The 26,856-nt window shown below is 40.5% G+C and overlaps 2 protein-coding genes across 35 annotated transcripts in view; one reads left to right on the top strand and one right to left on the bottom strand.

The window, feature by feature from the left end:
* Position 1: 1 nt before the first annotated feature.
* The window catches only part of LOC105070226 (uncharacterized), a 27,783-nt gene continuing 928 nt past the window's right edge, over positions 2-26,856 (top strand). The window contains exons 1-10 of one of the 33 annotated variants that reach the window (XR_012505531.1): positions 35-162; positions 1,539-2,424; positions 6,419-6,539; positions 7,034-7,094; positions 9,094-14,477; positions 15,577-15,676; positions 17,312-17,474; positions 20,135-20,458; positions 25,388-25,533; positions 26,255-26,339. Coding sequence is in view for 5 of the 33 variants with exons in the window: in XM_074360403.1 (XP_074216504.1) it covers positions 144-162; positions 1,539-2,008 (489 nt within the window). In the remaining 28 variants the exon portion in view is untranslated. The other 32 variants (XR_012505571.1, XR_012505569.1, XR_012505570.1 and 29 more) reach the window with 32 other exon arrangements.
* The window catches only part of GART (phosphoribosylglycinamide formyltransferase, phosphoribosylglycinamide synthetase, phosphoribosylaminoimidazole synthetase), a 24,449-nt gene continuing 14,417 nt past the window's right edge, over positions 16,825-26,856 (bottom strand). The window contains exons 14-22 of one of the 2 annotated variants that reach the window (XM_010956551.3): positions 26,575-26,773; positions 25,383-25,634; positions 24,980-25,132; positions 22,620-22,826; positions 21,391-21,528; positions 20,305-20,435; positions 19,917-20,058; positions 18,778-18,893; positions 16,825-18,681 (exon numbers count right to left, since the gene is read on the bottom strand). In XM_010956551.3, coding sequence (XP_010954853.1) covers positions 18,490-18,681; positions 18,778-18,893; positions 19,917-20,058; positions 20,305-20,435; positions 21,391-21,528; positions 22,620-22,826; positions 24,980-25,132; positions 25,383-25,634; positions 26,575-26,773 — 1,530 coding nt within the window. In that variant the 3' untranslated portion in view covers positions 16,825-18,489. The remainder of the gene's footprint in view (positions 18,682-18,777; positions 18,894-19,916; positions 20,059-20,304; positions 20,436-21,390; positions 21,529-22,619; positions 22,827-24,979; positions 25,133-25,382; positions 25,635-26,574; positions 26,774-26,856) is intronic. The other variant, XR_006725431.2, reaches the window with a different exon arrangement.

Here is a 26,856-nt window from a genome sequence, read left to right as displayed (position 1 = left end):
CCACCTCGAGCCCGAGATGGTTCGGTCGATTGGGATTCTGGGCGATGTAGTTCGCCGGGAAGGGCTGCGCGCGCAGGGCCCCGCGGCGCGCGTGCGCCTTCCGGGAGGGAGGCGGGACCAGCCGAGTGGAAGAAAATGTTGTCATGGCCGGAGCAGTGACGGGTAGAGCTTATTGTAGACCTTGGGGAGTGTAGGTTGGGACCTTTGAAGCCCTAAGGCTTCCGAGGGCGATGCCGAGGGGAGGGGAAGGCGAGTCCGTTTCCCCAAACGTTACTTGAACAACCTCTTAGGGGCTGCAGCCATGGACACCAGCTCAGAAACATGAAAGTTCCACTTAATCCAGAAAGATCTAGGTAACCCAGGCTAGAAGCCTACTCTTTCATTAGTTCAAGTACTTAGTGAGCAGCTCGCTTAGTCAGGCGTTGGTGAGGAGTGAGGACGGTCGAGGACAAAATCAAATTATGTGTTTACTGACTTTAAGTTAAGCCACTGTCTTGGGAATTTGCTATTTCCCCCTCCTGTACGGGGGGATAATTAAAAACAAAAAAGAAGGTGGCAGAAACTTGAGGAGTCAGACCTGAGTTGAAAATCCTGTTTCTTACGCTTGCTTTTTTCTGTTATATTATATAAATGAGGGTACCAGCAAATGGTAAGTGTGTATTTAGCACTTTTTGCCAGAAACTGTGCTAAATAAATGCTCTCTATATAGTCTCTTAATGCTTACAGCAGCCCTGTGAGAAAGTGCTATTGTTTTCTCCATTTTACTTATGATGAAATAATAATGGCATTAAAATCACTGAGTTTTTGTGAGACTTATACAATGTATGTAAACCACTTTGCACCGTGCCTCGCAATAATTTTTTTATTATGACTATGTCTCCTAAAAGGAGCCAGAAATAGGTACTAGCCTAGAAAGACCTCTGAGTCATAGACAATAATCTGTTACCTTCTGCGTAGGTGCACAGAAAATGGTTTAAAATCTGATTCAGTGAGATTTCCTTAAAAGCAAACAATGAGCAAAAAAGAACTGTATGAAAGATGTGTTTCTATAAGTTTTAACTCTTGCCAACATTTTAAACATAGCTATAAAAGGGGAAAAAATACAGTTTAAAAAACTACTTATATAGCACTTTGTATTTTCCAAAGCACTCATCACAAATGGCATTTTGATGTTTGCATCTTATAAGTAACTATACTTTAGCCCCAATAGTTAAATGATTTGGTTAAGTGACTAGACTTTGTAAGTTACTGAAACTGCAAGTAACATTTCTCTTTTTAGAATGTCAGTTTTATAGTGTGATTCTGTACACGTAGAAGGTGAATTGGAATCAGCTGAGTTATCAATAAAGCACACTTTCAGCTGCAAAGTGTAAACTAGCTAATGAACTTGGATTTTTCTCATATATACGGAGTGTGGAGGTACGCAGTTCCTGGTATTGGTTCAACTACCAAGAGTTGCCACATTTGCTTTACCAGTTTTCTCTCTCTCATTCTTCTGACATCATTCAAATGATTTTCTTCTGAATCTTTGCATGTAGTGCGGTGCGACAGCAGCTGGAGGGCAGAGGAGGTGGCGTGGCCCGTCTTGTCCTTGCCAAGAGGCGGCAGCAAGCGCCGGTGTCCGGGAAGGTCTTCATTCAGCGAGACTACAGCAGTGGCACCCGCTGCCAGTTCCAGACCAAGTTGCCTGCGGAGCCGGAGAACCGGGTACGCAGCGTGGCTTCCTGCACCTGCCCCTGGGCGAGGGTGGGAGCCTCCCGGGGGCAGGCACGGAATGGGTCGGGGCCAGGGGGATACAAAGAGGGCCACTAAGCAAGACCTGGTTGGAGGAGGAAGAATAAGGCCAAGCACCTGGGTCTGCTGCCCTTCCGGAGCTATGGTACCCCGTGCCAAGAATTCGTATGCCACGGTCTTCCCCTGCTGTCCCCCACCCGACCCCACCCTACTCCGGCTTGTTGATAACAGTGATGAGGAACTGATTCCTGACGCTCCAGGCCACCTACCTTAGCGTGTTGTAAGCTGTATCCTCCAATCTCACCACGCAAGAGACATCATCATCATTCTCGTGACTGGCGTTTGTGGCCACTGTGCGGCCGCGCTGCTCGGCAGAAAGGGTTCATTTAAATGCTCTGCTAGGCAGTGCAGAGAAGTCTTCTTGGAACTTGAAAAACGCAGAGTATTAGAGAGGCCTGGACAGGAAACTGTCTCAGAACCAGGCCTTAAACTTGTCCCTCGGAGTTACGATCACTGGAGGCCAGCTGTGTTGTGTTGGCTTGCATATAGAACTGTCATCAGGATGTGGGTCCTTTGGGCAACCCTGCACACAGAAAAGGATGTGTTTCCCCTTTCTACAGACTGAGGAAAAAATACATATGTATGTTGATCTTTGTATCTTACTTTAAAGGTGCAGCGAAGCGAGCTTAGGTGAGTAGGTGCGTTTTCGTGGGCCCACGTGTGTTCACACACCCAAACAAAGACTGCTTTGGTCTTGATCTATGAAAGGTAAACTTTATTGTGTGTTTCCTGTTCAGAGGATGGGAGCAGGTTTTGTGGCTCTTTCTTCTTTGACAAGGAGGGTGAGAGACTGGGAGGTGATTTGGCATGTGTGTGGGTCCAAGACATGCTGGTTGTGGAATGAGTAGGTGTAGTTGGGTCTGTATGGAGCAGTCGTTTAAAAGTAGCTTGTAGGGAGGCAGGTTGTCCTACCTGACTGCCAAGGTTGGAAAATAAACAGTGATAAATTATAGTGTCCTTCGGCTTAGAACCCTCAGCAGGTTAGTAGCCCAAGTATGTCTCTTTAAATGCCAAGTAAAGCTCAGACATGCCTTGTAAAGATGGTTTGTAGATTAGCTTGTTTGTGAAATGCCTTAGAAATGCTGCAGTTTGGTGTCACCATGTGAAGAGTTACCAGCCTGACCCTAGGTGGACGTGTCCACAGTGGTTTGAAGAGAGAGAAGTTAAGCAAAGTTGCCTGTTGGCTAGAGCTACTCAGTGTTGTTTTTAAAGTAATTTAACATCACAGTAAATATGTTTTACCTGTTAGGACTTATATGCAATAAATCAAATGTTTTATTTTTAAGCCTCTTATGGAAACTCTGACTTAACACTGTTTATGTACTTTCAAATTAGAAGGTAAACTGTTCTTTTTCACTGCACTTATTTGGCTGTTGCATGATTCCTTTGATCAAAGGTTTTAAAGTCAAACTTCCAACTTATAATTGAGCCAGATACATGTATGCGGAGTCAGACATCAATTAGCCTTGCTTTCTGTGTGTGGTGGAACCTTTATTTTGTAGTTTGTGTTAGTTTGTGTCCCAGAAACACAACATAGCCACAGTACTCCACTGGTTCTTACAGGAAATTGATGTTTCTAAATCCTGGAGTCCTTTTACTTCGACTTCACATCGCCCAGAACTGCTCGTGATTCTAAGTACTATATGGAATGTTACTTGGTGCTATTCAATTGTGCCTTTGAATTTTTTTTTTCTTTTTAAATGTTTGGGTTAAAACAGTAGCTTATACTTTAAACTGCTTGGAAAAGCTTTGGCTTTTTTTTTTTTAATGTGTTGAGATTAAATTTAAATTACAGGTTTAAATTTTCCCTGCTTTGTTTGATGGAAAATTGAAAGGTTTCATTGTTTCTCTACGACTTACCCTAGAAGTTGTACTGATTGCTCTGCCACTGGGGCTGATTTTCCTTTTGTGGGAACGTCGCACTTGGCAACTTAATAGAGAAAGAAATAAACATATGAATGTTTGGTATGATTTTTAAAAATTTAAAAAATAATAATAATTGCATGTATTATGTCCTTTACCCCAAAGTACTTAAGTATTTGTTTCCTCAAAACAAGGGTTTTCCTTTACGTCACCATAGCACACTGTTAGCAAATTCAGCAGATTTAACATAGTTACAGTATTATTTAATGTACTGTTTTGCATTCCAGTTTCAACAACTGTCCTAATGATGTCTTTCAGACAACTCATAGGCTTTTAAGTTAGCAGGTCAAATGAGTGATAAACCAAAGCATTCTTGTTCAGTTTAGTTACGAGCAGAAAGAGTTCACCATTTGAAAATATAGTTCTTTTCCTTTTAAAAGGTGACTGCATAGTGCACAGTCAACAGTCCTTGTGAGTATAAGATGTGACCAAAGGATCAAATTTAGAGTCAGAACCAAACATGTAGGTTGATTAGCATTTTTTAATGTCATCATGCTATCTTGCTTATTTAAACTCCATAGAATTTTTAAAGCCTGTTTACCTTCTACATAGCATTATTAACCATTTAAACTCATGTCATGGTTAGAATCAACATATCTGAACTGCAGTTATTTTCCACAAAGTCTAATTATTACCTCAAGTTTGTTAGCTGGGGTGTGTTACAGTCTTATGCATAAGGACCAATTTTAAATTAAAGTACATTGGATTAGATGTGTGACATTTCCTAGTTTAGAACATCTTTTTCATAATTTTGTGCTCTCACAATAGAGTTGAGCATTTTGAAAGTTTCCCCATAAACAAGGGAGAGTAGAGAGTTGGCAGGAATTTAGTTAGCATACCAAAACTTAGCCATTAATTGTGTTTCTGAGTGGGTGGAAAATAGATGTGATAGTTTTAAAAAGTTACTAAAAAATAAATTTTCTTACTTTACAGTTATATTAAATATTTTCTGAGCTACTGCAAGAAGCATGGCAAAAGTAACCTCTTCTCTTTTTGTACTCTCAAATGTAGTTCTGATACAGGAAAATGTGGGGCGAGAGGAGGGCTGTATCCCAGGTCTTGTTTGAGTCTGGGACGTGCCCCGACAAATGTGGGTCCTTGGTTTGCACAGGAAAGAATTCAAGAGCAAGCCACAGTTGTTACAGTAAAGGTAGATTTATTTAGAGAGATACATACTCCATAGACAGAGTGTAGGCTGTTTCAGAAGGCAAGAAAGGCCATGAAGTGAGGGGGTTGAGTGCTCAATAGATACACACCATAGACAGTGAGATCCATCTCACTCAGAAGGGGGAGAGGCCACGAGGTGTGGGGTTGTTAGTGTTTATAGGCTGGGTAGCTTCATATGCTAACAAGTGGGAGGATTATTCCAACTACTTTTTGGGGAAGGGGCTGGGACTCCCAGGAATTGGGCCACCGCCCACTTTTCGACCTTTTTTGGTCAGCCTTGGAACTGTCATGGACCTGTGGGAGTGCCATTTAGCATGCTAATACATTGCAATGAGTGTATAAAGAAGTTCAAGGTCTAGAAGTCAAATTTCTTGCCATCTTGAGCCTTAAGGCTTCCTGGGAGCTTAATCTTCCACCATTTTGGTGTTATTTGCTGTGTCATTCCTTGAATGGCTGTGCCCTCCCCCTTCCTTCCTGTCCCAGTTCCACCCTTTGACTAAAGCAAGTGAGGACTCTTGTTTCTGTTTTAATCCATCTGTTTCATTTTTTCCCCTTTCATTTACTTGTTCTGTGATAATGGCAAAGAAGTTGATTTATTGCCAATAAGTTCTGGTGCCATAGAAACCAAAATGACACTCCCCTGAACACTGATTTATGGCTCCGTCTGCATCCCAGAGTCACATATTGTTCAACGATGTTTGCAAATACTGTCTTCTGAAGCTACAATTCCCAGAAACACCGTGAAAATGCATTTGTCTCTCTGCCATCTCAATTCTTTTTTTTTGTTTATTTGTTTTATGATGTACGGTATTATGTTAGTTTCAGGGGTATCAAATCATTTTTTACTCTATTTGATCAAGGAAGAGTTTGCTGTTGTCAACTGAAATAAAATCACACAACATGAGAGTTGTGGGTTAAGTTTTATTCTGGGGCAAAATGAGGACTATAGCCTGGGAGACAGCATCCCAGAAAGCTCTGAGAAACTGTTCCAAGGAGGCAGGGGGAAAGCTCAGTATTATATATGATTTCAGTGAGGGGGGACATGCAGCCAAGCACACGTTCAGGCAGAGGCTGCTGCTAGTCACGAGGAGCAGACGTCACCATTAATGATTCTAGTGCTTTTCTAGATATGAGGAGACACAAGAACTGGGGTCATAAAATCTTCTCCTGAAAACATCTAACTATCTGATGGCCTGTTCACCCAGTTCTCCCAGAGCACAGAGCGCCTCATTCCTGATCTCCATCCTGAACTCCTTTCAGGGTATGTTGAAGGTCAGTGGTTGCAGTGGTTCCTGATTTAATCCAAGCAGAGTTGGATGGCCAGTGCCAGTGTGATCCAATCCCTGTAGAGGCAGATGGCAAGTGCCAATTTTTAGTTAGCACTGTACACAGGGTTGGCTTGAAAAGAAAGAAGGTGGTAGATTCGCTTAATTAGTTAAACAAGACTCAGAGTCCAGAGGGGTTGGGGAAAGGTACCCTGGAAAAGAGGAGAGCCACACTCATTTGGATATTTTTCCCATTTCCCTCTTCCCAGGTGAGTTAACCAGTTATCGACCCATCCTAAAGTAGTCAGTAGGGGCCGCACACAGGATCTGTGGAAATTTGCTGACAGTAAACGGCCCTCCCCAACCCAGGATGCCTCCTCTTCATTTTTGGTATTGATTTAGCATGATGATTTATTGTGCTTTGAGCTTGAGTTATCTGCATTTGACTGGTGCTGAGCTCTAACACTTTCTGTTCCTTGAAACTATGAATAATGCACATATCTCCCAGGCCATCAGTGGGGGAAACATGCAGATCCTGAGAATCAAGATTTGAATTGTTTCCAACCCATATTACATTTACCCTGCATGTTTATCAAAATCACAGCTTTACAGCACAACTATTCTATGCTTTTCTCAGCCTTCACAACTTGTTTTCAGCTTTATTGAGGTATAATTGACAAATAAAAATTGTATACATTTAAAGTGTACAACTTGATAATTTGTGTGCAAATTACAATTAAAAAATAGTGTAAAAAATTGTAAAAAATTGTGCAAAACGTGTACAATTGCAAAATAATAATCACAAGCTAATTAACAACATCACCTCACAGAGTTACCATTTTCTTTTTCTTTTCTTTCTTTCTTTTTTTTTTTTTTTTTTTGAGATTCCAACTACAGGGTAGAGAGCCTTTGACAATCCTTGGGAAACCTGGGCTTCATTTATAGGTAAAGAATTTTTATCTAAAGTTAAGATCCATTATGTTGTCTCCTATGCATTGGGTTTGTTCAACAGTTAAGGTCCTATGTGATCTGAGTTGCTCTGGTGCCTTCATTGTCTTTGGCTTTAAACATTCTGGCTCTGATGTGTCTGGATATGTATCTTTTTTTGAGTTTATGGAGTTTCTTAGATGTGTAAATTAATGTTTTTTATAAAATTTGTAATGTTCATAGCCATTATTTCTTCAAATATTTTTCTTGTCTCTTCCTCTCCTTTCAATGCCCGCATTATGCATGTGAGGTGTACTTAATGGTGTCCCAAATTTCTCTGAGGCTCTGTTCTTTTCTCTTCATTCTTTTTTCTCAGGTTGCATGACCTCTATTTTATCTATGTTCGAGTTCACTGATTCTTTTTTATGCCAGCTCAAGCCTACTACTACTGAGTCCCTTTAGTGACGTTTTCATTTCAAATGTTATATTTATCACTTCAGAATTTCTGTTTGAATTTTTAAAAATAATTTGTATCCCTTTATTGATATTCTATATTTGATGAGACATTTTCATCATACCTTCTTTTAATTCTTTAAGCATACTTTCCTTTCATTCTCTGTACATAGTTTTAATGGCTGCTATGAAGTCTTTGCGAAGTCTTCACCATCTAGGCCCTGTCAAAGACATTTTCTATTACCTACTTTTTTTCCTGTGTATGAGTCACACTTCCTGTTTTTCGCATGTCTTGTAATTTTTTGTTGAAGGTGGGCATTTTAGATAATACATTGTAGCTGCCTTGGATACTGATTCCCCCACTCTGAAGGTGGTGGTTGTTGCTGGCTTTGTTGTCTATTTCTTAGCGACTTTGCTGAACTAATTCTGCAAAGTCTATTTCCCTACAATGTGTAGCCTCTGATGTCCCTGCTCAGATTTTCCCCTCTTGTTCTTATCTTTTAACAATGGCTGTTTAGGGTTGCCCTGGGTAGGAATAAGGCACTTACTGAGCAAGGGATGCGCATCAACCCTCTTAGCCACTTAGATTTTCCCCTTTGCCACTGGATGTGTGTGCGTGGCACAGTTCAAGGAATTTATGTTTTTGCCTCATATTCAGCTAGAGACTAGTTACTTGGAGGTTCCCTGTCTGATCATTCCTCAGAGGGTACAGCCTTCAGCACACACACAGTTTTCTGCTGGGGATGAGTACAGTATTTTTAGGCTTGATGTTTTTAGCAACTAGAAGTTGCTTCGGGGTCAGAGTGGATTACTGGTGAACCAGTGTTCGTCAGAGATTGTGTTTAAGCCCCTTGTGCCAGTGAGACTTGTGTGGGTGGTTCTGTGTGTGGCTTGGGGACACTTTTAAGCCCTGCCCTGATTGCTCCTGAATAGGTGCAACCTATCGTATACACATGACCTTCCCAAACCCAGAGCTGACTAGATCCCAGGAGGGCTCTTCTTGGCTGTCTCTTTCCCTGGTTAGATCAGTGCTTTGTCATTCTGGAAGTCCTGTCCTGACAAACACATTCAAGGGAAGCAGAGTGTAGTGGTTAAGTGCACATGCTCTAGATCCATACTGCCTGAGTTTGGATCTTGGATATGCCTAGCACTCAGTGGATGTTCTTGGCTAAGTGACTTAACTCTGTGCCTCAGTTTCCTCATTTATAAAAAGGGGGTGATGATGGTATCCACCTGATAAAGTTGCTATAAGGATTCATTGAGCTAATGTAAAGCATGTGGTGAGCACTACGTCAATGTTTGTTTTGAATTCAGTGTTTCAATAATCAGAATCAGGAACTTGGAGTCCCTTTCCTTCTTTTGAACTGATCTGAATTCAACCAGAATAGTATTTGATGACTCATTCTGTTCAGATTTGAGCTAGGAGGGCCTGGAGTGGAATTCTTACCCTATAGGGTAATATGAGGAGCTTCTTAATAATTCAGTTTCCACATACTCCCTCTAGAGAGTCTAATTCTGTGGTGCTGGGGTGGAGCTAGAATCTGTATGTTTAATGCGTTTCCAGGTGATGCTGGTGCAGAGGACCACTGACCACACCTGAGGCAAACTGTCTGGACCCTTGCATCGTTCTTTGGCTGACTGTACCCATTGGCTTTCAACTGGACAGAGGAAAGATTTTTGTCTCCCAGGGGACCTTTGTCCGGAGACGTTTTTGATTGCCACAAGTGAGGATTTTTTTGGCATCTAGTGGGTAGAGACCAAGGATGCTGCTCAACATCCTGCAATGCACAGGACAGCCTGAACAACAAAGAATTATCTGTCCTGAAATGTCAGTAATGCTGAGGATCAGGGACTCCACTGCGGACCATTCTTTCTCTCATTCCTCCTTTTCCCTTAATTCTCCCTAGATTCATTATCTGCCAAATCTGCTAATCAAGGAATAGTAGAATGTTGGAACTAGAAGGGACCTTGGAAATCATCTAGTCTTACTCATCTGAGAGAAAAATGACATGCCCGAGGCCATACAGTTAGTGGCAGAGACTACTGCAAGATTTTTCCTTATAACCCTTCCCATCCAGAGGACGAACATGATTAAATGCTGCAGAAGGAAAAGAAGGTGCTAGAGTAGTTGCATATTGGCTTGGCACGTAGCTTTCTAAATCAACAGTCTCAATTCTGGGAGAAATTGTTTCAAAATTTAGTTAGTAGTACAGAGACCTTTGTTAAATCATTGATTAGATTTTAAACATTCTTTGTATCTGAATCATCAACCAAAAGTGCTAAGCAGTATGATTCATTTCTCAGCATAGCTCCTGGGAGCCTTTATTCCTGTCTCCTATAGCTCTGGGGCATGCCTGAACACTTATCTTCTTCTTTAAAAAAAATTTTTTTTGTTGTTGGGGCAGTAATTGGGTTTATTTATTTGTTTAATGGAGGTACTAGGGATTGAACCCAGGACCTCGGGTATGCTAAGCGTGGGCTCCACCGCTGAGCTATACCCTCCCCACTTCATTTTATAAGATGTCAGTGGAAAATGGACATTTCACTGAAGATTATTTACAGGACACAGAGGAGAGGGTTCTATTCGAAGCCACCAAGCAAAACTTCCTACAAGTTCCTTATAGACATCCCATTCTCCTGCCTTACACCTCTCACCCCCTTCCTTCTCCCTACTTTGCCTCTGAAATGCACTTCAAGTTTCAACACTTTATGTAGAAAAGAGAAGCGCTGAAGTGTACCATCTACCCAGCCTTTCAAGGACCATTTATTTTTCTCAGTTGGGTTTTGCAAAGGTGAGAGGTGAGATGGTAGTGTCTGTCTCATTTCCAGTGCTGAGTGGTTTCTCAAAGGATTCAAACTACGAACATTTCTCTTCTCTAAGGACCAGAGTAAAATTCTGCCAGTAAGAAAAATAAGATTTTTTTTTTCCTCCAAAGCATTAACATGACAAAAATACCTAAAACAAAGTAGCAATGGCAGAGTGTTCTTAATCAATAAATTCTCCATTTAAAAGGCCATGCTCAGCATAAGAACCATTCACACAAACTTTAGGATCTTGATTACTTCTGAAAATTTTAGGGGAGGGGAATCCAAGATTTTCAGTTGAACCACTATTTATAATAGCAAAAAAAAGGGGGTGGGTATTAAATAACCACGAGAGATTGGAAACATAAATTAGGAAGCTTCCAATCCTCTACAGCCTGTGAAAATACTGATGTGGATCTCTAGGCACAGACATGGAAAGGTGGCCACTGCATTTTGTGAATAAATAAGTCTTGTTAAATTATGTTGGAGAGAGGATGAACCAATCTGTACTACCAGCATATTGGAATGCCCGTTATTCCACCCACCCTTGATAATGCATTAGTAATCTCAACTTCGCCAGTCTGACAGGCACATGGGCACATACGTACACACAAACACACACTCTTAAAACCTCTGTATTGTAATTGCTAATGAGAAATGAGAGAAATCTGTTTACTATCCAAATTCCTGAAGGATCAGTTTGTCCACCCTTCTACTGCAGAAAGCTGATAAATTAAGTTACTTTGATAAGTGGTGAAACTTTCTCTGCCCTGGTGGTGAAGGCCTATTTGAGGGGTGCTGAGAAAAGAAAAATGGAAGAGAACATTTCCTAAATGTTTCTCATTCTCTAAGGTCAGTATTATCCTGACACCAAAACCAGACAGAGATATTACAAGAAGAGAAAACTACAGACTAATATGCTTTATGAATATAGATGAAAAAATTTTAACAGATTACCGACGAGTCAAATCCAGCAGCATATTAAAAGATTATACACCATGACCAAGAAAGATTTATCCTTGGAATGCAAGGATAGTTCAGTAGGATATGAAAAATCAGTCAATGGAATACACCATATTGAAAGAATGAAGGGGGAAAAACACATGATCATCTCAATGGATGCAGAAAAAGCATTTGATAATATCCAACTCTCATAGTAAAAACACCCAGCAAACAAGGACTAGAAAGCAACTTCCTCAACCTTATAAAGTGTATTTACTACAATCCACTTAATAGGTAAGACTGAAAGCTTTCCTATGTGATCAGGAACAAGAAAAGGATGTCAGCTCTCACCGCTTTTATGTAGTGTTGTGTATTTATTTAGCTATGTAAATTAGAAAAGAAAAAGAAATAAAAGACATCTTTTATTTGGGGAAAAAAAGGAGGGGAGAAAGAAGTAAAACTACATATACAGATGATTTTATCTTATATATAGAAAATCCTAAAGAGTTGACAAACTATTAGAATTAATAAATGAACTCAGCAAAGTTGCAGGATATAAGTTACAAAATGCAAAAATAAGTTGTATTTCTATAAACCAGCACTAAACAAGCTGAAAAGGAAATTAACAATTCCATTTAACATAGCATCAAAAGGAAAAAAAAATTAAGAATAAATGTTACTGAGGAGGTAAAATGACTAAATTATGACTAAAAGTCATAATATATTGTTGAAAGAAATTAAAGAAGACCCAAATAAATGGAAAGACATCCCATGTTCTTTGATTAGACTTAATATTGTCAGGATGGCAATACTCTCCAAATTAATCTACAGATTAAATAAAATTCCTTTCAAAATCCCTGTGGGCTTTTTTGAAAAAGATGGGCAAGCTGATTCTAAATTCATATGGCAATTCAAGGAACACAGAATACCAAAACATTCTTGAAAAAAACAAAGTTGGAGGAGTCACACTTCCTGATTTCAAAACTCACTACAAAGCTAGAGTAATCAAGACTTCGTGGTACTGGCATATGATGGACATACAGATCAATGAAATATAATTGAGAATCCAGAGAAGTAAACTCATACATTTATAGTCAATTGATTTTTGACAGGGATTGCAAGACAATTAATGGGGGAAATAATAAACTTCAGTAAATGGTGCTGGGACAACTGGATGTGCATATGGAAATGAATGAAGCTGAACCTTTACCTCACACCATGCAAAAATGAACTCTTGACGGATCAAAGATCTAAATATGAGAGCTGAAACTATAAAACTCTTAGAAGGAAACGTAGGTGTAAATCATTGTGACCTTGGATTTGGCAATGTTTTCTTAGATAGGATACCAAAAGCACAAATAACAAAAGAAAAAATAGAAAAATTGGGCTGTGGGTTTGTCACCAGTTGTGGGTTCTGGCCAGCAGAAGTCCCACCGAAACGGAATGAATTACTCAAGACTCTATGGAAAAGTCAAGACAGCGAGAGGGAGTCGGGAGCCAACTCCACAAACCTCTCAAATGCCCTCACATTTATTGTGTACAATCAAAGGAGAAATCATTGACAATTGTGTGATGGAATGCAGGAATTTAGGGAAAGACAGGGTGGGATCTAGATTGTAAAGTCTGGCTCAAGGTCAAAAGACCCTTTATCTTTTGGTAAGTCATGTTTGTGTTGACATCAGCGAGCCTTACAGCTTATCAGGGTTGAACGTCTGAGAAGAAGCTGCTTGACATTTTTCTTGGACTCAGGCGGCTGTGCCTGTCTTAGGTTGCCCCCCTCTGGGGGTCTTACCCGTCATTGGCTAACCAGCCTCCTCACCTCTGAGTCTGCAGCTTTTTATAACTTGTTTACCATTCCAGCCCAAGACTCGTTACTTTGGGGGCCCACAGTTTACCTTTAGGGAAGTCATGGGAAGAGGGGAGCAAGATACATTCTTATAGATACGTTAAAGCAGACCACTAGCCCAGCCAGTTCCTTGCTTTGGGGATAGAATACTATCTAACAGCAGGCACGCCCAGCGCTTATAGCCGAGGGTCTGGGTTGTTGCTTTGCAAGGAGCAGAGTGCTATCTAAAACCTCAACTGTGCAAGCAAGGCAGTTACTAAGCACATTTGCTCTTCTTTAAGGAGACAAGTGGCTGGGGTCTGTTACAATTTGTTAACCCAATCATGGGCTCCCACATTGGGCTTCATTGAAATGAAAAATAATTGGGCTTCAAAGGATACCATTGAGAAACTGAAAAGAGAAACCACGTAATATGAGAAAATTTTTTCAAATCACATATCTCATAAGGGTCTAGTATCTAGGATATATAAAGAACTCTGACAATTCACCAATAAAAAGACATTTAACTCAATTTTAAATTGAGCAAAGAATTTGAATAGATACTACTCCAAAGAAGACATACAAATGGCTGATAAGACATGGGAAGATGCCTAATATCATTAGTCATTAGGGAAATGTAAATCAAACCACAATGAGATACCATTTTATACCACTGGAATGACTGTAATCAAAATGATCGAAAATAGCAAGTATTGGTGAGGATGTGGAGAAATCAAATGACACCTGTTTTATTTTGTTCTTGCATATAACAGAAACAGTCAAGGAATTGAGTGATATTGCTACATAAAACTATTTTTCCTATACATTTTTGGAGGTTAGTGGTGCAGAAAAATTTAAAATGCAATTGACTATCAATCTCCACAAATAATTCAATTCATGAACCTCTTTTAAAAATAAAATCAGTTTGGAGTATTGAAATCTTCATGCAGTGCTTTATTGCAATGCTCAGAATACAGGTGGGGCTTAGGAGTTAGCATTTTTAATAAGCTTACCCAGGGAATTACCAGGTTAACAGATGGAAGATTTGCGGATTAGAATTTCTGTTTAGATAGTGTTTAGCATGATTTCTGTCACAAAACATGGAAGTCTATCTGTATTCAAGTGACTTCATTCCGAATGTGAAGTATTTTGAATGTAAGTTTGATGTATTTTATAACATACGACTAAATGTAATCTTTTTTAAGTTGAAGTGTAGTCAGTTTACAATGTGTCAATTTCTGGTATACAGCATAATGTTTCAATCATACATGTACATACATATATTCGTTTTCATTATAGGTTACTACAAGAGATTGAATATAGTTTCCTGTGCTATACAGAAGAAACTTGTTGTTTATCTATTTTATATATAGAAGGTAATATTTGCAAATCTCCAACTCCCAATTTCTCTTCCCACTCCCTTTCCCCCTAGTAACCATAAATTTGTTTACTATGTCTGTGAGTCTGTTTCTGTTTTGTAGATGAGTTCATGAGTGTCTTTTTTTTTTCTTTTAGATTCCACATACAAGTGATATCATATGTTATTTTTCTTTCTCTTTCTGGCTTACTTCACTTAAAATGACGATCTCCAGTTCCATCTATGTTGCTGCAAATGGCATTATTCTTTTTTGTGGCTGATTAAATGTAATCCTGATGTTTTTAAAGAACTATGAATTAATCTTTTTATGGTAACAGAAGGAGTTTTATCTTTTTGGGAGGACAGTTTTATTGACTATAATTCATATGTCACACTTCATCCATTTAAAGAGTACAATTCATTGGATTAGGTGTGTTCACGGGGTGGTGCAACTATTACACAATAGATTTTAGAATATTGTCATTACCCAAAAAGAAACACTGTACCCTTTGGTCATCATCTCCAAATATCCTGGCAGCTATTAATCTACTCTGTCTCTAAGGATTTGCCTATTCTGGACATTTCATATAAATGGAATCATAAGTATGCAGTCATGTGATTGTCTTCTTTAACTTATGTTTCAAGGTTCATCCATGTTGTAGGGTGTGTGGGTGTGTAAGTACTTCATTTCTTTTTATGGCAGAATAATATTTCATTGTATGAATAGTCCACTTTTTTATCAATTCATTAGCTGATGGACATTTGGATTATTTCTACTTATGAGTTAATTTTTAATTGTTAATTAAAAATTGACTTCTGTTAAAGGAAAATGGCCTTATGTTGTGGTTAATATAAGGTTTACATGGCTTGTGAAAGAATGGCTATCAGACTGTCTCTTTTAAACAGTGGTGGGTCTTGGCACGAGTGATCTGGGATGTCAGCCGCTGGGAGTGTTCAGGAAGCTAGGTGTTCCCCAGCATGTCTGTCATCAGTGTCTGTGTCCTCAGAGTGAGCCACAGCCACCCTCCACCTCTGTAGAAGTCTCTCTAAGACTAGCAGATCAAAGAAATAGACATGAAGAATTAAGTAATTAGCAGATGACCTGCTCTCTTCCCCAGCTTCCCCTTCAGTAATCTCATGAGCAAACTGTGTGACCAGGGTAGCACCTAAAGGAAGGTAGCACGGAGTCGACAGACCTGCGCGCAGTGGGAGATGGCGGTGAGTCTGATCCCCTATCTCCATGATTAACTGAGATTACTTCCCCTTTTCTCTTTAAAAACTTTGATGGCTGAACACAATCTTCAGAGTTGATTTTGGGACGAGTCTGCCTGTCCCCTGATTGCCAGCTTTCTCATTAAAGGCAACATTTTCCATTTTTACCAAACCAAACCAAACAAAAAACCCCCAAAACAAACAAACAAAAAAACCCCAACCAACTAACCAAACAAAACCCAAAAAAAACAATAGCAGAGGTGTAATTTATGTATTACAAAGGTAACTGGTAAAAAGCAGCTTGGGGAGAAAAAGCTAGTAGGACTGTCAACATAACATGAACTTAAAAAAAAAAAAACCCTGGAATTTTATTAATCTTCCTGAACTACTTACAGCTGCATCTGTCACTGGACCTTTGCCAAATGGGGGCTGCTGAGCATGGGAATCCCTTGTGTCTGGGGCATCCACCATTGTGTGACAGGCAGTTTCACTGTCTCTGACAGCCCAAAGGCTGTTTTCCTGTTCTCTTTGACCCATGGCCATGAGAGCAGGGTGAGTGACCTAAACTTGACCAGATAATCCTGCCTGGGACATTAAGCCTGGACAAATGACCTAGAGATAACAGGCATTCAGAGTGCATTTCAGTTGTGGGAGCAGCTATAGACGAGTGCCTGCTGGAAAGGGAGCTGACAGAGCCCAACTTGGCTTGGCAGCAATGTCCTTGCCAGTCTCTGCCTGGGCATGATTTTGGTTGTGCTTCTGGCTGCTTAGCAGGGGAGAGAATAGCCAAGAAAATTCTGGTGAAAGGAAGTAATGAAGGACTAGCTGTACCAGTTATTAAACTTTATTATAATTAAATATCATAGTATACTTGAGTTATTTTAAAAAGTTTACATGGTAGTTAAAAGTAGTAAAAAAAAATTGAGAAGGAACATTTAAAGACTATGAAATTTCTTAGAAATTTTAATATTGCTGTTTAGACTATTTGGGTTACTTATCATTTTGGAACTCACAGTTGAATCCTTTCTCTTTGATTCCTGTGTGTAACCAACCAGCAGACTGAACCCCTTCCCCAACCTGTCCCATATCTTTCTACCTGAACACAATGTATGATCAAGGGGCTTCCTGCTTACACAAATAGAGACATCCTGTAATAAAAGACAAATATCTGTATTTATTACATTAATCAAAGTTAACATTTTCACCATTTTAAGCATTATGACTTTTTTTATAACTTAAATGACCTTTTCTCATTGAGTATCATTATAAACCAGTGGCACTCACACATTCAACATGTCCAAATAATATTCAGCTTATCAAAACTAGACAGGACATTCTTTAAGCTGCCTCCTTTTTTCTTTTATCATCCTTGCTGCTTTCAACTTTTTTTTTGGTTTCTGTCAGTCAGATATTTCACACGTTTTGATTCTATCGAAGATACTGAAATCAGCTACTTTCCATGGAGTGCTGGTTCCTTTTTGTGATTACTGTCAAAGTAAGGACTGGAGAATTAGTTCTAAAGTCATAAACTCAGTATTGATTTTTCTAATTTACATACTGGTACCAGCCTCCACTTTTATTAACAGTATGTGATTTTATCAACCAATAACATTTTCCTTTATATCTTTTAACTTTCTAAAGGCTTCATAGGATAGTGTTTGGCATATACAGAATACGTGCTTAACTATGTTGAGTGAACTCTCCAGAACCAGTGAGTCCGTTGCTTCTGCAGCAAACGCACCTGTGTGAAATGATGTACCTGTCCTTCCCATTTGATGGCAGTTGCTGACGCGGTCAACAAGAGGTAGGGTAATGTCGGCCAGCTGCCTGGGGAATCCTACTAGCACCAGAGGCAGTGATTAGGGTCTCCTGGCAAAGGTCCCTGTCGGAACTCCACTCTGCTCCTCTTGACCCCCTACTCTTTCCTGTCTGAAGGTGAGAGTTTACTGTCTTTTATACGTAACTACTGTAAGAGTCCTGTGCTGTTAGGGTTTGAGTTTAAACTCTACATGAGGACTTGAACAGGGCTTCTAGGTACCCTTCCTGTAAGGCTGCACCCCTGTCGGGTAGGCAGAGCTCTTAGGCCACACCATCTTGAAGGTGGCTCAGTATCGAAGGCTGGCTGCCTGCCTACGGGCCAGGTGGCCATTCCCTGTTTGCTCAGCTATGATAGAAATGTGGTCCCAAGCTTGGTGTCCTGTGTGTAGGGTCAAGTGCGTGTACCCAGTTATGTCAACCTAAACCTCCCAGTTCCAGAACTGCATACCAGACTGGAAATGACTGGCTGCAGTGGGAAATAAATGTAGTCCCATTATACTCTTTACTAGTCTGGGTTGATTGCCCTCCATCCTCCCAACTGTGAAGCTAAAATCTGGGTATTACAGAAATTGTCAGTTATTAGAGGAATGTTTAATGATACTTCAGAGCACAAAGAAAACTGTCCCTCAGAAATGGGAGCTACCCAGATATTTTATGACACCAACTTATGATCAGAATAATTAGAGAAGTCTCAATTCAAATCAGTACAGATACCTAATATGGGGAAGAAATATTAACTTGTCAGACTTGTTGATTAACTCTTCAAAAAATAAGAAAGACTAAGTTTTCGTATCTTGTTTGGCTGAAAGTTTGGAATTCTGAACGGCTAGTCTGATTGAATGAACAAGGAGGCCCCAAAACGGTAAAATGCGAAAGACCACACCACTGGAGACAATACGTACATGTCTTAGATATTGTTTAGGCTAAGTCTATGATAAAAAGCCTCCCTGTAAGCAGTCAGAATTCTCCCGAAGCTGGCTCCATTCCTGGATTAGGAGGCTTCATTCCTCTTTGACCCAACAGATCTTGCCATTGTCTCCAAGCTGCACAGTTCCACTGGCCACCAGCTGGAGGGCTGAGGGGAATATTTTATGTTCTGCTAATTTTACTCTTTCAGATAGAGTTGCAACAGTGTCTCCCCTCTTCACTGGAACAGCTTCTTGTAAAATAATTTGTCCAGCATCTACATCTTCCTGGAAAAGAAAGCAAAAGTTTTGAACATTAACCTCTGGCCAGTACAATTTACACATAAACACTAGTAATACTTTGATAGAAAAAGACATACTCACAGCTACAAAGTGCACAGTACACCCAGTGAGTGTGACTCCGGAGTCCAGGACTTGTTCATGGGCATTTGAACCCTTAAACGAAGGAAGCAAGGATGGGTGGATGTTAAGCATTTTCCCTGGAAATTAATAAAAGCATGCATAGTGGTCAGAATGTTAAAATCTTACCTATTCTGTCAAAGGAACATACACTTTCCTGTCTAGAATCAGGAGTCAACAGGAACAGGATTTCTCTGGGATGGATGTTTCTTTGTTAAAGACAGAAATGAGGTAAAGGGAAATATAGGTTCTCATGCAAGGAGGTCCTGGGAGCAGCAGGTTTCTGCCTTGCATGGCTGAAGACACACCAAGGGACTCTGAATAGGCACCTGCAGTGACTCAGAGTTGGATGGGAGAGGGTATAATCTGGATCCTAGAGCCCTTGAAGAAAATTCAGCTTGTCGCTGGCACATAATATAAGACAGAGACAGGAGGTTCCTGTATAGTGTCTATGTGCCTGACTTTTAACCACGAAGTGGCACGCCCACCATGCCAGCGTGAGCCTCATGTCACCAAAGGCACTGCCTGTTGTCTGTTACACCACAAGTGCTCTACTCAAACTGTATTCACTTAGGAAAACAGACTCTTTGGAGAGAAAATGCATTTACTGACCAAATATGGGCACAAAAAAGGACAACAGGAAGCAGTCAAAGCCTCTGTGGAAAAGGCATTAACACCAGGTATTATGACATCTGGCAACCAAGCTTTTCTTGCCATCTTCTGGCAACGGCTCCCACTTCCTCAGCAGAGGAAGAGCTCTTCATTTTGGGATCCAGGGAATCACTTTCTCTTGCTTCTAAACAAGTATAAGTGTCTCTTCCCAATATTTATTCAGAAGATGAAATACTACATTTGTGAACCCAACCTAAGCTATATTAGAAAATGTAGTTACAGCAGACCAAAGAAAACCAATAAAGAAAAAAGGATAATAAACCACAATTGGGTCATTCTTTGGGCTAAGGCAAAGGAAATTCAATTATGATCTGTTTCAAAATAAACTGTCTCAGTAAATATCTCATGACTGGGATTGGCTGGCAACTTAACCTCCCCATAGTCCATTTTCAGTCAGTTTCTCAATGTGGTGTAAGACATTTTTTGCTTACCATTCCATTTTCTGACAAAGGGGCCAGATAAAATTCTCATGAATCCTGCAAGACAGACTATGTCTGTGGAGAACTCTTCAAGGACTTGGTCAACTGCAGTGTCAAATGCTTCACGACTTTTATATAATTTATGATTAATTACCTATGATAGAGAAAGATAAGAACAATCTGTTTCCAACAAATAACCCCAAATAATTTAAAACTCAATCTTTACACAGGCCATACTTCATCTCCTTCTGAAGATGTCAAGAATTAAGGAATGGACAGAATGAAATAGAAAGGCAAGCCCAACACCCACCCCAAATCCAGGAATCCAAAGTGAACACCTAGGGGTAGATTAAGAGTTTAAATATAGCCTGCGGGAAAGACACGTTTCAAAGGAACTCACCCTGGTGGGAATTCCGGCTTTTTCTGCTTTATCTAAGCCAGCCACTGCAGCTTTGTTGGAGATCACAACAACAATGTGTGCAGAGCTCCTTGGCTCCCTAGTACTGTCTATGAGAGCTTGAAGGTTCGATCCTGAAAAAGTGAGAAAAACACAGGTGAGCTCCCATTTTTTAAAGTGTGTGCCATTTTGAACAGGGAATGATCAAGGCTTTTGACTGTCTTAGAAAAGATTGGCAAAATATGTAAGACTTTTAAATTCCCTACCTCTTGGAATAATGGATTAATATCTTATGAAAACATAGGCATTCCTGGTTCAAGGATATGTAATTGCTCCTGCGAAATAATATCTTATGATTTAGCATAGCAGTAGAAACAATGTAACATGATTTTAAAACTGGCTGATGAAGAATAAGCTGCTTAATTAAGCAAGAAAACTCAACCCTCTCAAGAATAAACCACTACGGCCCTTTAGAATAGTTTCTCTGCTTTACCATCATCTTGGGTCTAAAGTATACTGAAACCTTAAAATGGTCTTGTAAAGCAATTATACTTTTGGAAATATATCCTAAAGTAATTAGCTATGCACTTATGGACTTACTGAATATTTACAAGAATGTTCATAGCAATGTTACTTACAATATTGGGGAAAAATCGTGCTGCATCCGTCTGAGAGAATACAGTGCTTTTATCACTTTACTCCTCTGTTCACAAGAGTCAAACACAGCTGTCATATTCTCATTACTATTAACAATTTAAAAAAGCCACAACTGTTGTAAGACTTTTCAACTACAAAGCTAGGATTCAAAAGAAGTTGAGATTTCTGTTCTTTTTGTCTTTTCTGGTTTCTCTCTCTTCAAGCATCTTCCTGACACCCTCTACCTTTCCTTTAGAAGCTGTCTCAAATGCCTGAGAAAAGTAGAAAGACTGAGGATGTAGAAAAGATAACACTCCTTAATGATACCCAGCTCCACTATGCTGAGTGTTCTCACAGTCTGAAGGAGGGGTTTCTTTGGGGGTGAGGGGGTGGGGAGGGAGAAAAGGTGGAGCATTTCTACAGCTCTGTAGTAAAAAGGAAGCCACATCTCACCTGTTCCGGATATTAAGACAGCAACTCTTGCCTTTTTTGGTTGAACAGAGAAATGATTTTTCAGGGTGCCATTCTCCAGTACTGATCCATTTATTTGCATGGTTTCAATCAGATGCTTGACTTTCACACGAGGAGAACCTTTGTTTTAAATACACCCAATAAATAAGTAAAGAACGACTGTATTCCATAACAGTAATATGGAAAGAACAATATATTTTTTTTGGAAAGAACAATATTTTATAAAAACTTTAGAATACTGTATTTTATTCTGAAAATAAGATATGCAAGGATTAAAACATAAAATAATAGGTGTGCTTTACTGATCATTACTCATGCATAAAAACCTCCCTAAGGTGAACATATATAATTACCCAACTGAAAGCTACAGCACTATATCTAAACATACAGTGGATATATTATTGCCTGACAGTGTTCTGTCTCCCCCTTCCTGCAAATCTTCCATCCACAATAGTGCTACGACCTCTTGGCCACAAGGGTAGGCATGTGACGCAAGCAAGGCCATTCAAAGATTGGATATAGGATGTTGAGAAAGAGAGGGCCTCTCTTTTGCAACATAAGCTGAAGGATGTGGGCTCAAGACATGTTTCCGGTATTTGGGGAGCCTGCCTGAAAATGAAACCCACACAAAAAAGAATGAAAGGCAAATACAAACAAAATTAACAAGACTTGACATCTCTGTTAGTGAATCTCAGTTGGTTATCTGCCACTATGCCAATTTCTAGTACTTCCAGCAGAGTCCTGAGTAATACACAGAACTTGTCAGAGTGCTCGCTCACTCTTCCTTGAATTGAGCTGAACCACAAAGCAGAGCCTGAGACAAGGTCTTGCACACGAGGAGTTTACTCTGGGAAATGATCCTAGGGGACTAAAATGGGACCCTCAAAAGAGCCATGCAGACTGTGCCTCAGAGCTGCTCCCTTCTTCTGTCCCTCAAGTGGGTATTTATTCACTAGCTCTCACCCCATTGGTCAAAGGTTGTCCTTCAGGGTGTGGTTGTGCACATGTGACTGCTACCCAGAGGTGTCAGAGCCCTGAGGCCGAAATGAAGAGACATGTTTATTACTGACAGGAGTGCTGGCATGTTATAGCCGTATAAAGACAGTTGCCATAGCAATGGCTGGGATGAAAGGTGGGCAGAGAGCTTGCAGGGTGGGGTCGGTTATATTTAAGATTATATACCTAAGAGCAACTGAATAAGGGGCAGTTACCTTCAGGACATACAACCACCCTGCCAATCACCCAGGCCTCTTCCTCGTGCTGCTGAAGATCCTGCAGAATCTGCTTTGTCAGATCCTTAGATACCACGAGGGCAGCCCCGATCCCACAGTTAAATGTTCTGGCCATCTCTTCTTCAGAGAGGTGTCCTTCCTGCTGTAACCATGAGAAGATCCTGGGGATCTTCCAGGTCTGGGCGTCTGAAAACAGGCAAGAGCTGTTCAGTTAACCTATTGACACAAAGTATAAAAGTATGCACATATACCAAGTGATGGAAATTATAACCAGCACTGCTATTTATATGCAGTAGACTATACACTGGCCTTTCAGAGGTTTTCTAGGGGGATCCATTTGTACCTGAGGCATTAAGAACACTTGTGTTGTCACACTTGGCCAGTACTGACAACTGAGTGAGGTCTGTGCTGCATTAACTGAGGATATGCTTAGAAATCCCCTTATGGACTAGATATCCTAATGGCTTTCAGGAATATGGCTAGATCAACTCTCAATTTCCTGATGTGGTGACCTTCGAGTTACCCTTAACCAGTGGTATGCTAAAGCCAGTGTGTAGAGGCCGTTAAATACAGCCACTTAAAAACCGGCTAGGATGGGAGTATTTATAGCACAGAAGCTGGCAGATGCACAGATTAGCCCTGCCTCCTTTCCCCATTCATCACCAGGCCATTGTTTTTAATGACTGACAAGGATGATGATTCCTTCTTTAAGGTTTTGTTTTTGCTCACAAGGAAGCATTACTATCCCAGGAATGTCTTAGAACTACTATATGACCCTCCGATGTATCCTTCAACTCCACACTGTGCTAATGAAGGGACTCCCATTCACCCCTGCCCCGCCCAGCTTGGTCCTTTTGCTTCCCTGGCTAGGCTGGAATCCCCCCTGACCAGGTCCGAGCTCACCCTGCCTGTTTTCTCACTTCTACACAACCTATTTCCGACTCTTCTGACTCTTCCCCAGCTTCACATATTCTGACTCTGTGGTTAGCCCAGCAGATCTGTCTACTCACCTGCACCCACAGCTGCTCCACCCCATAGCTGGATCAACTCAGTTTTTTCCTGTTCTTGTTTCAGGGCTACACACATTCTTATTTTGGGAGAACGAACAATTACACAGTGAACTTCACCTTCTGTGCCGCCTGCTGTCTCTCTCTTGTCTCTGACCTAGACCGCTTAATTACTCCTATCCTCAAGCCTCACTAGCCCTTCTTACTTCACTGGGACAAGGCATTATTTCATGTGAACTTCTTCAGGTCCTGCTACCTGAAACCAGTGCATATTAGTCGATTATGAAAGCTGGAACGGTTTCTCTGACTTTGTCTCTGTACTCTATAAAAATATGGAGGGAAAGCCCTACCCCTCGCTTCTGCCATGACCATAGTTGTCATTCTTTCTTCCCTTTTACCAGTAAGTTTCCTGAAACACAACCTTCAGTCATTGTCTCTATATCTCTGCCTAGTCGCCCTCCACATGCCATAATCTGGGAGGTGGTATCTACCCTCACCAAGCTGCTTTTTGAGCTAATGATGAAATATACTGGCCTATTTGGGGGTCCTCATTCTAGACCTCTAAGCTGCACCTGACAATGCTGACCAGTGTCATGCTGAAATCCTGGCTTGGAGTTGATACTTTTACATGGTTTACTCCCTGCTTCTGACTGTTCTTTTTAAGAAATTCTACCTCTGCCAACCTTCAAGGTGGATGGAATACTGAGGAACAACCTTTTGGTCCCCTCCACTCTCTTGACAATAACTATTACGATCTGCACGAGCACCCAACTTAACTTCTGCTCACAGAAACATTACAATAAACACTTCAGAGACTTAAAACGCTGTATTCCCACTTCCTATTCCAAAATCTACTACTCTTCCTCCTGTGTTATGGACGTTATCATTACTCACCTACTAAACAAGAGACATTGGGACTTCTTTTTCCTTCAAAGCACAGAGTGATTCTCCAATCTGTCTCCCTTCTCTGTGCCTTGGTCTAGGTCCTCTTTATCCCCAGCACGGACTGCTTAGTAACTACCACTTCCCTTCCCAGCATGTTCTTGGTTCCATCTTGATAGAGCTTGAGCTTCCCAAACCCCTTGGAGAATCTGCTTATATAAGTCAGCTTCATCTTATATATAAGTCAGTTACACGAGATTTTATGCCTTATAAACAAGGCTAATAAAGCAAAGAGGTAGAAAAGGGTCTTATTTTTCCCCCAGAAGCTCCAATGATTAAGAATTTTGCAGGTATAATCGCGTGTGCACTAACTACCCATGGAATTTCCTCCCATAATGTATTTTTTCTCCCAGTGTTTTTCTGAGCATAAGTTCTTTTTAGTGATCTTACCTAACTCCACCCCAAATTTCTGAGGGAGGACTCTGGGGATGTTTTCTAGCAAGCCTCCACCAGTAATATGGGCAAAAGCCTTAACATGTCCTGAACGTAGGACAGGTAGCAGCAAATGGCTGTAGATTCTAGTTGGAATTAGAAGTAAGTCCCCTGTGTAAGAAAGATAAGACAAAAACTTAAGTCTATGACCACAAAAGCAAAGCATATATAAAAAACAATTCTGAAATAGAGAATGATCGTGACCCTGCTCCGACCCACCAGTTCTACAATGATGTTCAAATAGTCAAATGACAGGATAAGTAATTTGTTCCATTCTAACTTTAAGTAATGAAAGACTAACCCCTCTCAGTGGTTGCTCAGACATTTCCAAGCAGCAGAATTTAAACACGAGTATGTTTACCTAAGGTCTGGTCACCACAGCCAGAGGGTGCTGGAGAGGAGTACTGGAGGGAAGATTTCGCTACAATTTTCCTCACAAGGCTAAATCCATTGCTGTGAAGACCAGAGGAAGCTATTCCAATAACAACGTCCCCTTCAGTGATTCTTTCCAGGTGAGGGAGTTTCTGATCCCGCTCCATGGCACCAACAGCAAAACCGGCTAGGTCATACTCTCCAGGTGGGTACATGTCAGGCATTTCTGCCGTTTCACCTCCTGGCAGAAAGAAAACAGCAAACAGCTGATGAAATGTACTCTATTAGCTGCCTAACAGAACTTTCAACCAAGTACGATTTCAGGGGAAATAGCATTAATTCCCACAAAGGGTAAGTATAGCCTCCAAACATCATTACCTTTGCGTCATGAATGCTCAGTTGAATTTAATGTCATTTCTCTAGCAGTTTAGTTTCAGAAGTGCTTTCACATATATATCTTTACAATCATTCTATGTTCCGATAATGGTACAGGCTTAGATAAGTGATTTAATCAGGCCTGCCTACTCCAAATGCTCTGGCCTAAAAAATATGCCACAGTTCACTTTACCACCAAATTGTGTAAAGACAAGGTCTAGGCAGGCAGATCTAAATTAGAAACTGTTCTAAAAGATGGTTGAAAGGCAATTTTGGCTTTTGGGAAAGTCTTGCCCACAGAAATGGCAACATAAAAGAGGAAGTTTTGTTCGTTGGTCAACCTACAAATTCATTTTGTTCAAAATTCTCTTATATATTTAAGCAATATTTCTGTAAAGCTTGGATACATTTTATTCTTGTGTCATTTCTGTGGGAAAATAAGGCTTAAGATACAGAATGCCAGAAACTGATCTGCCTTTGCTGCAGGGCCAGGAGGAAACAACCCCTACTCTGTCTGTTTGGCACTGAGAGAGATGGAAGTGGAAATGGTGGCCAAGGATCACAGAGAAAGGTAAGGCCTGGCTGACGGCATATGAGTCGGGGTCTGTCCCCTCAAGGGGACAAACCCTTGACAGGGGGCCTTGAGGGCAGCAAGGTCTAAGTTTTCCTTAGGTAGTATTATCTGTATTTTATTTGGCTCATCTTGTGGTATATAGTTTCTCTTGTTAGCTATATTGGCACCAATTATGTTTATATATAGGGCTGAAATTCAATTAAGGACATGTGATTACAATGGATTATCATACCGAGGAGAGCACATCCAGCTTTTTTACAAGCTTCAGCAATTCCAGTGACAACAGCTTCAGTTGTATTGAGGTCAAGTTTTCCACAGGAAAAATAATCAAGAAAAAAGAGGGGTTCTGCTCCTTGTGCCAGAATATCATTTACACACATTGCAACCAAATCTTGACCAATGGTATCGTGTTTATGGCACTGCTGCGCAATCTGTAGAAGAATAATGTAAACATCCACGTAAGAGAATAAGCTCCAAACTGGATCTTGTAATTTCTCAGTGGAGGCTAACAAGT

The sequence above is a fragment of the Camelus bactrianus genome, chromosome 1, assembly GCF_048773025.1.
Source record: "Camelus bactrianus isolate YW-2024 breed Bactrian camel chromosome 1, ASM4877302v1, whole genome shotgun sequence".
Classification (NCBI taxonomy): domain Eukaryota; kingdom Metazoa; phylum Chordata; class Mammalia; order Artiodactyla; family Camelidae; genus Camelus; species Camelus bactrianus.
This window is presented reverse-complemented; position numbering and strand designations above follow the sequence as displayed.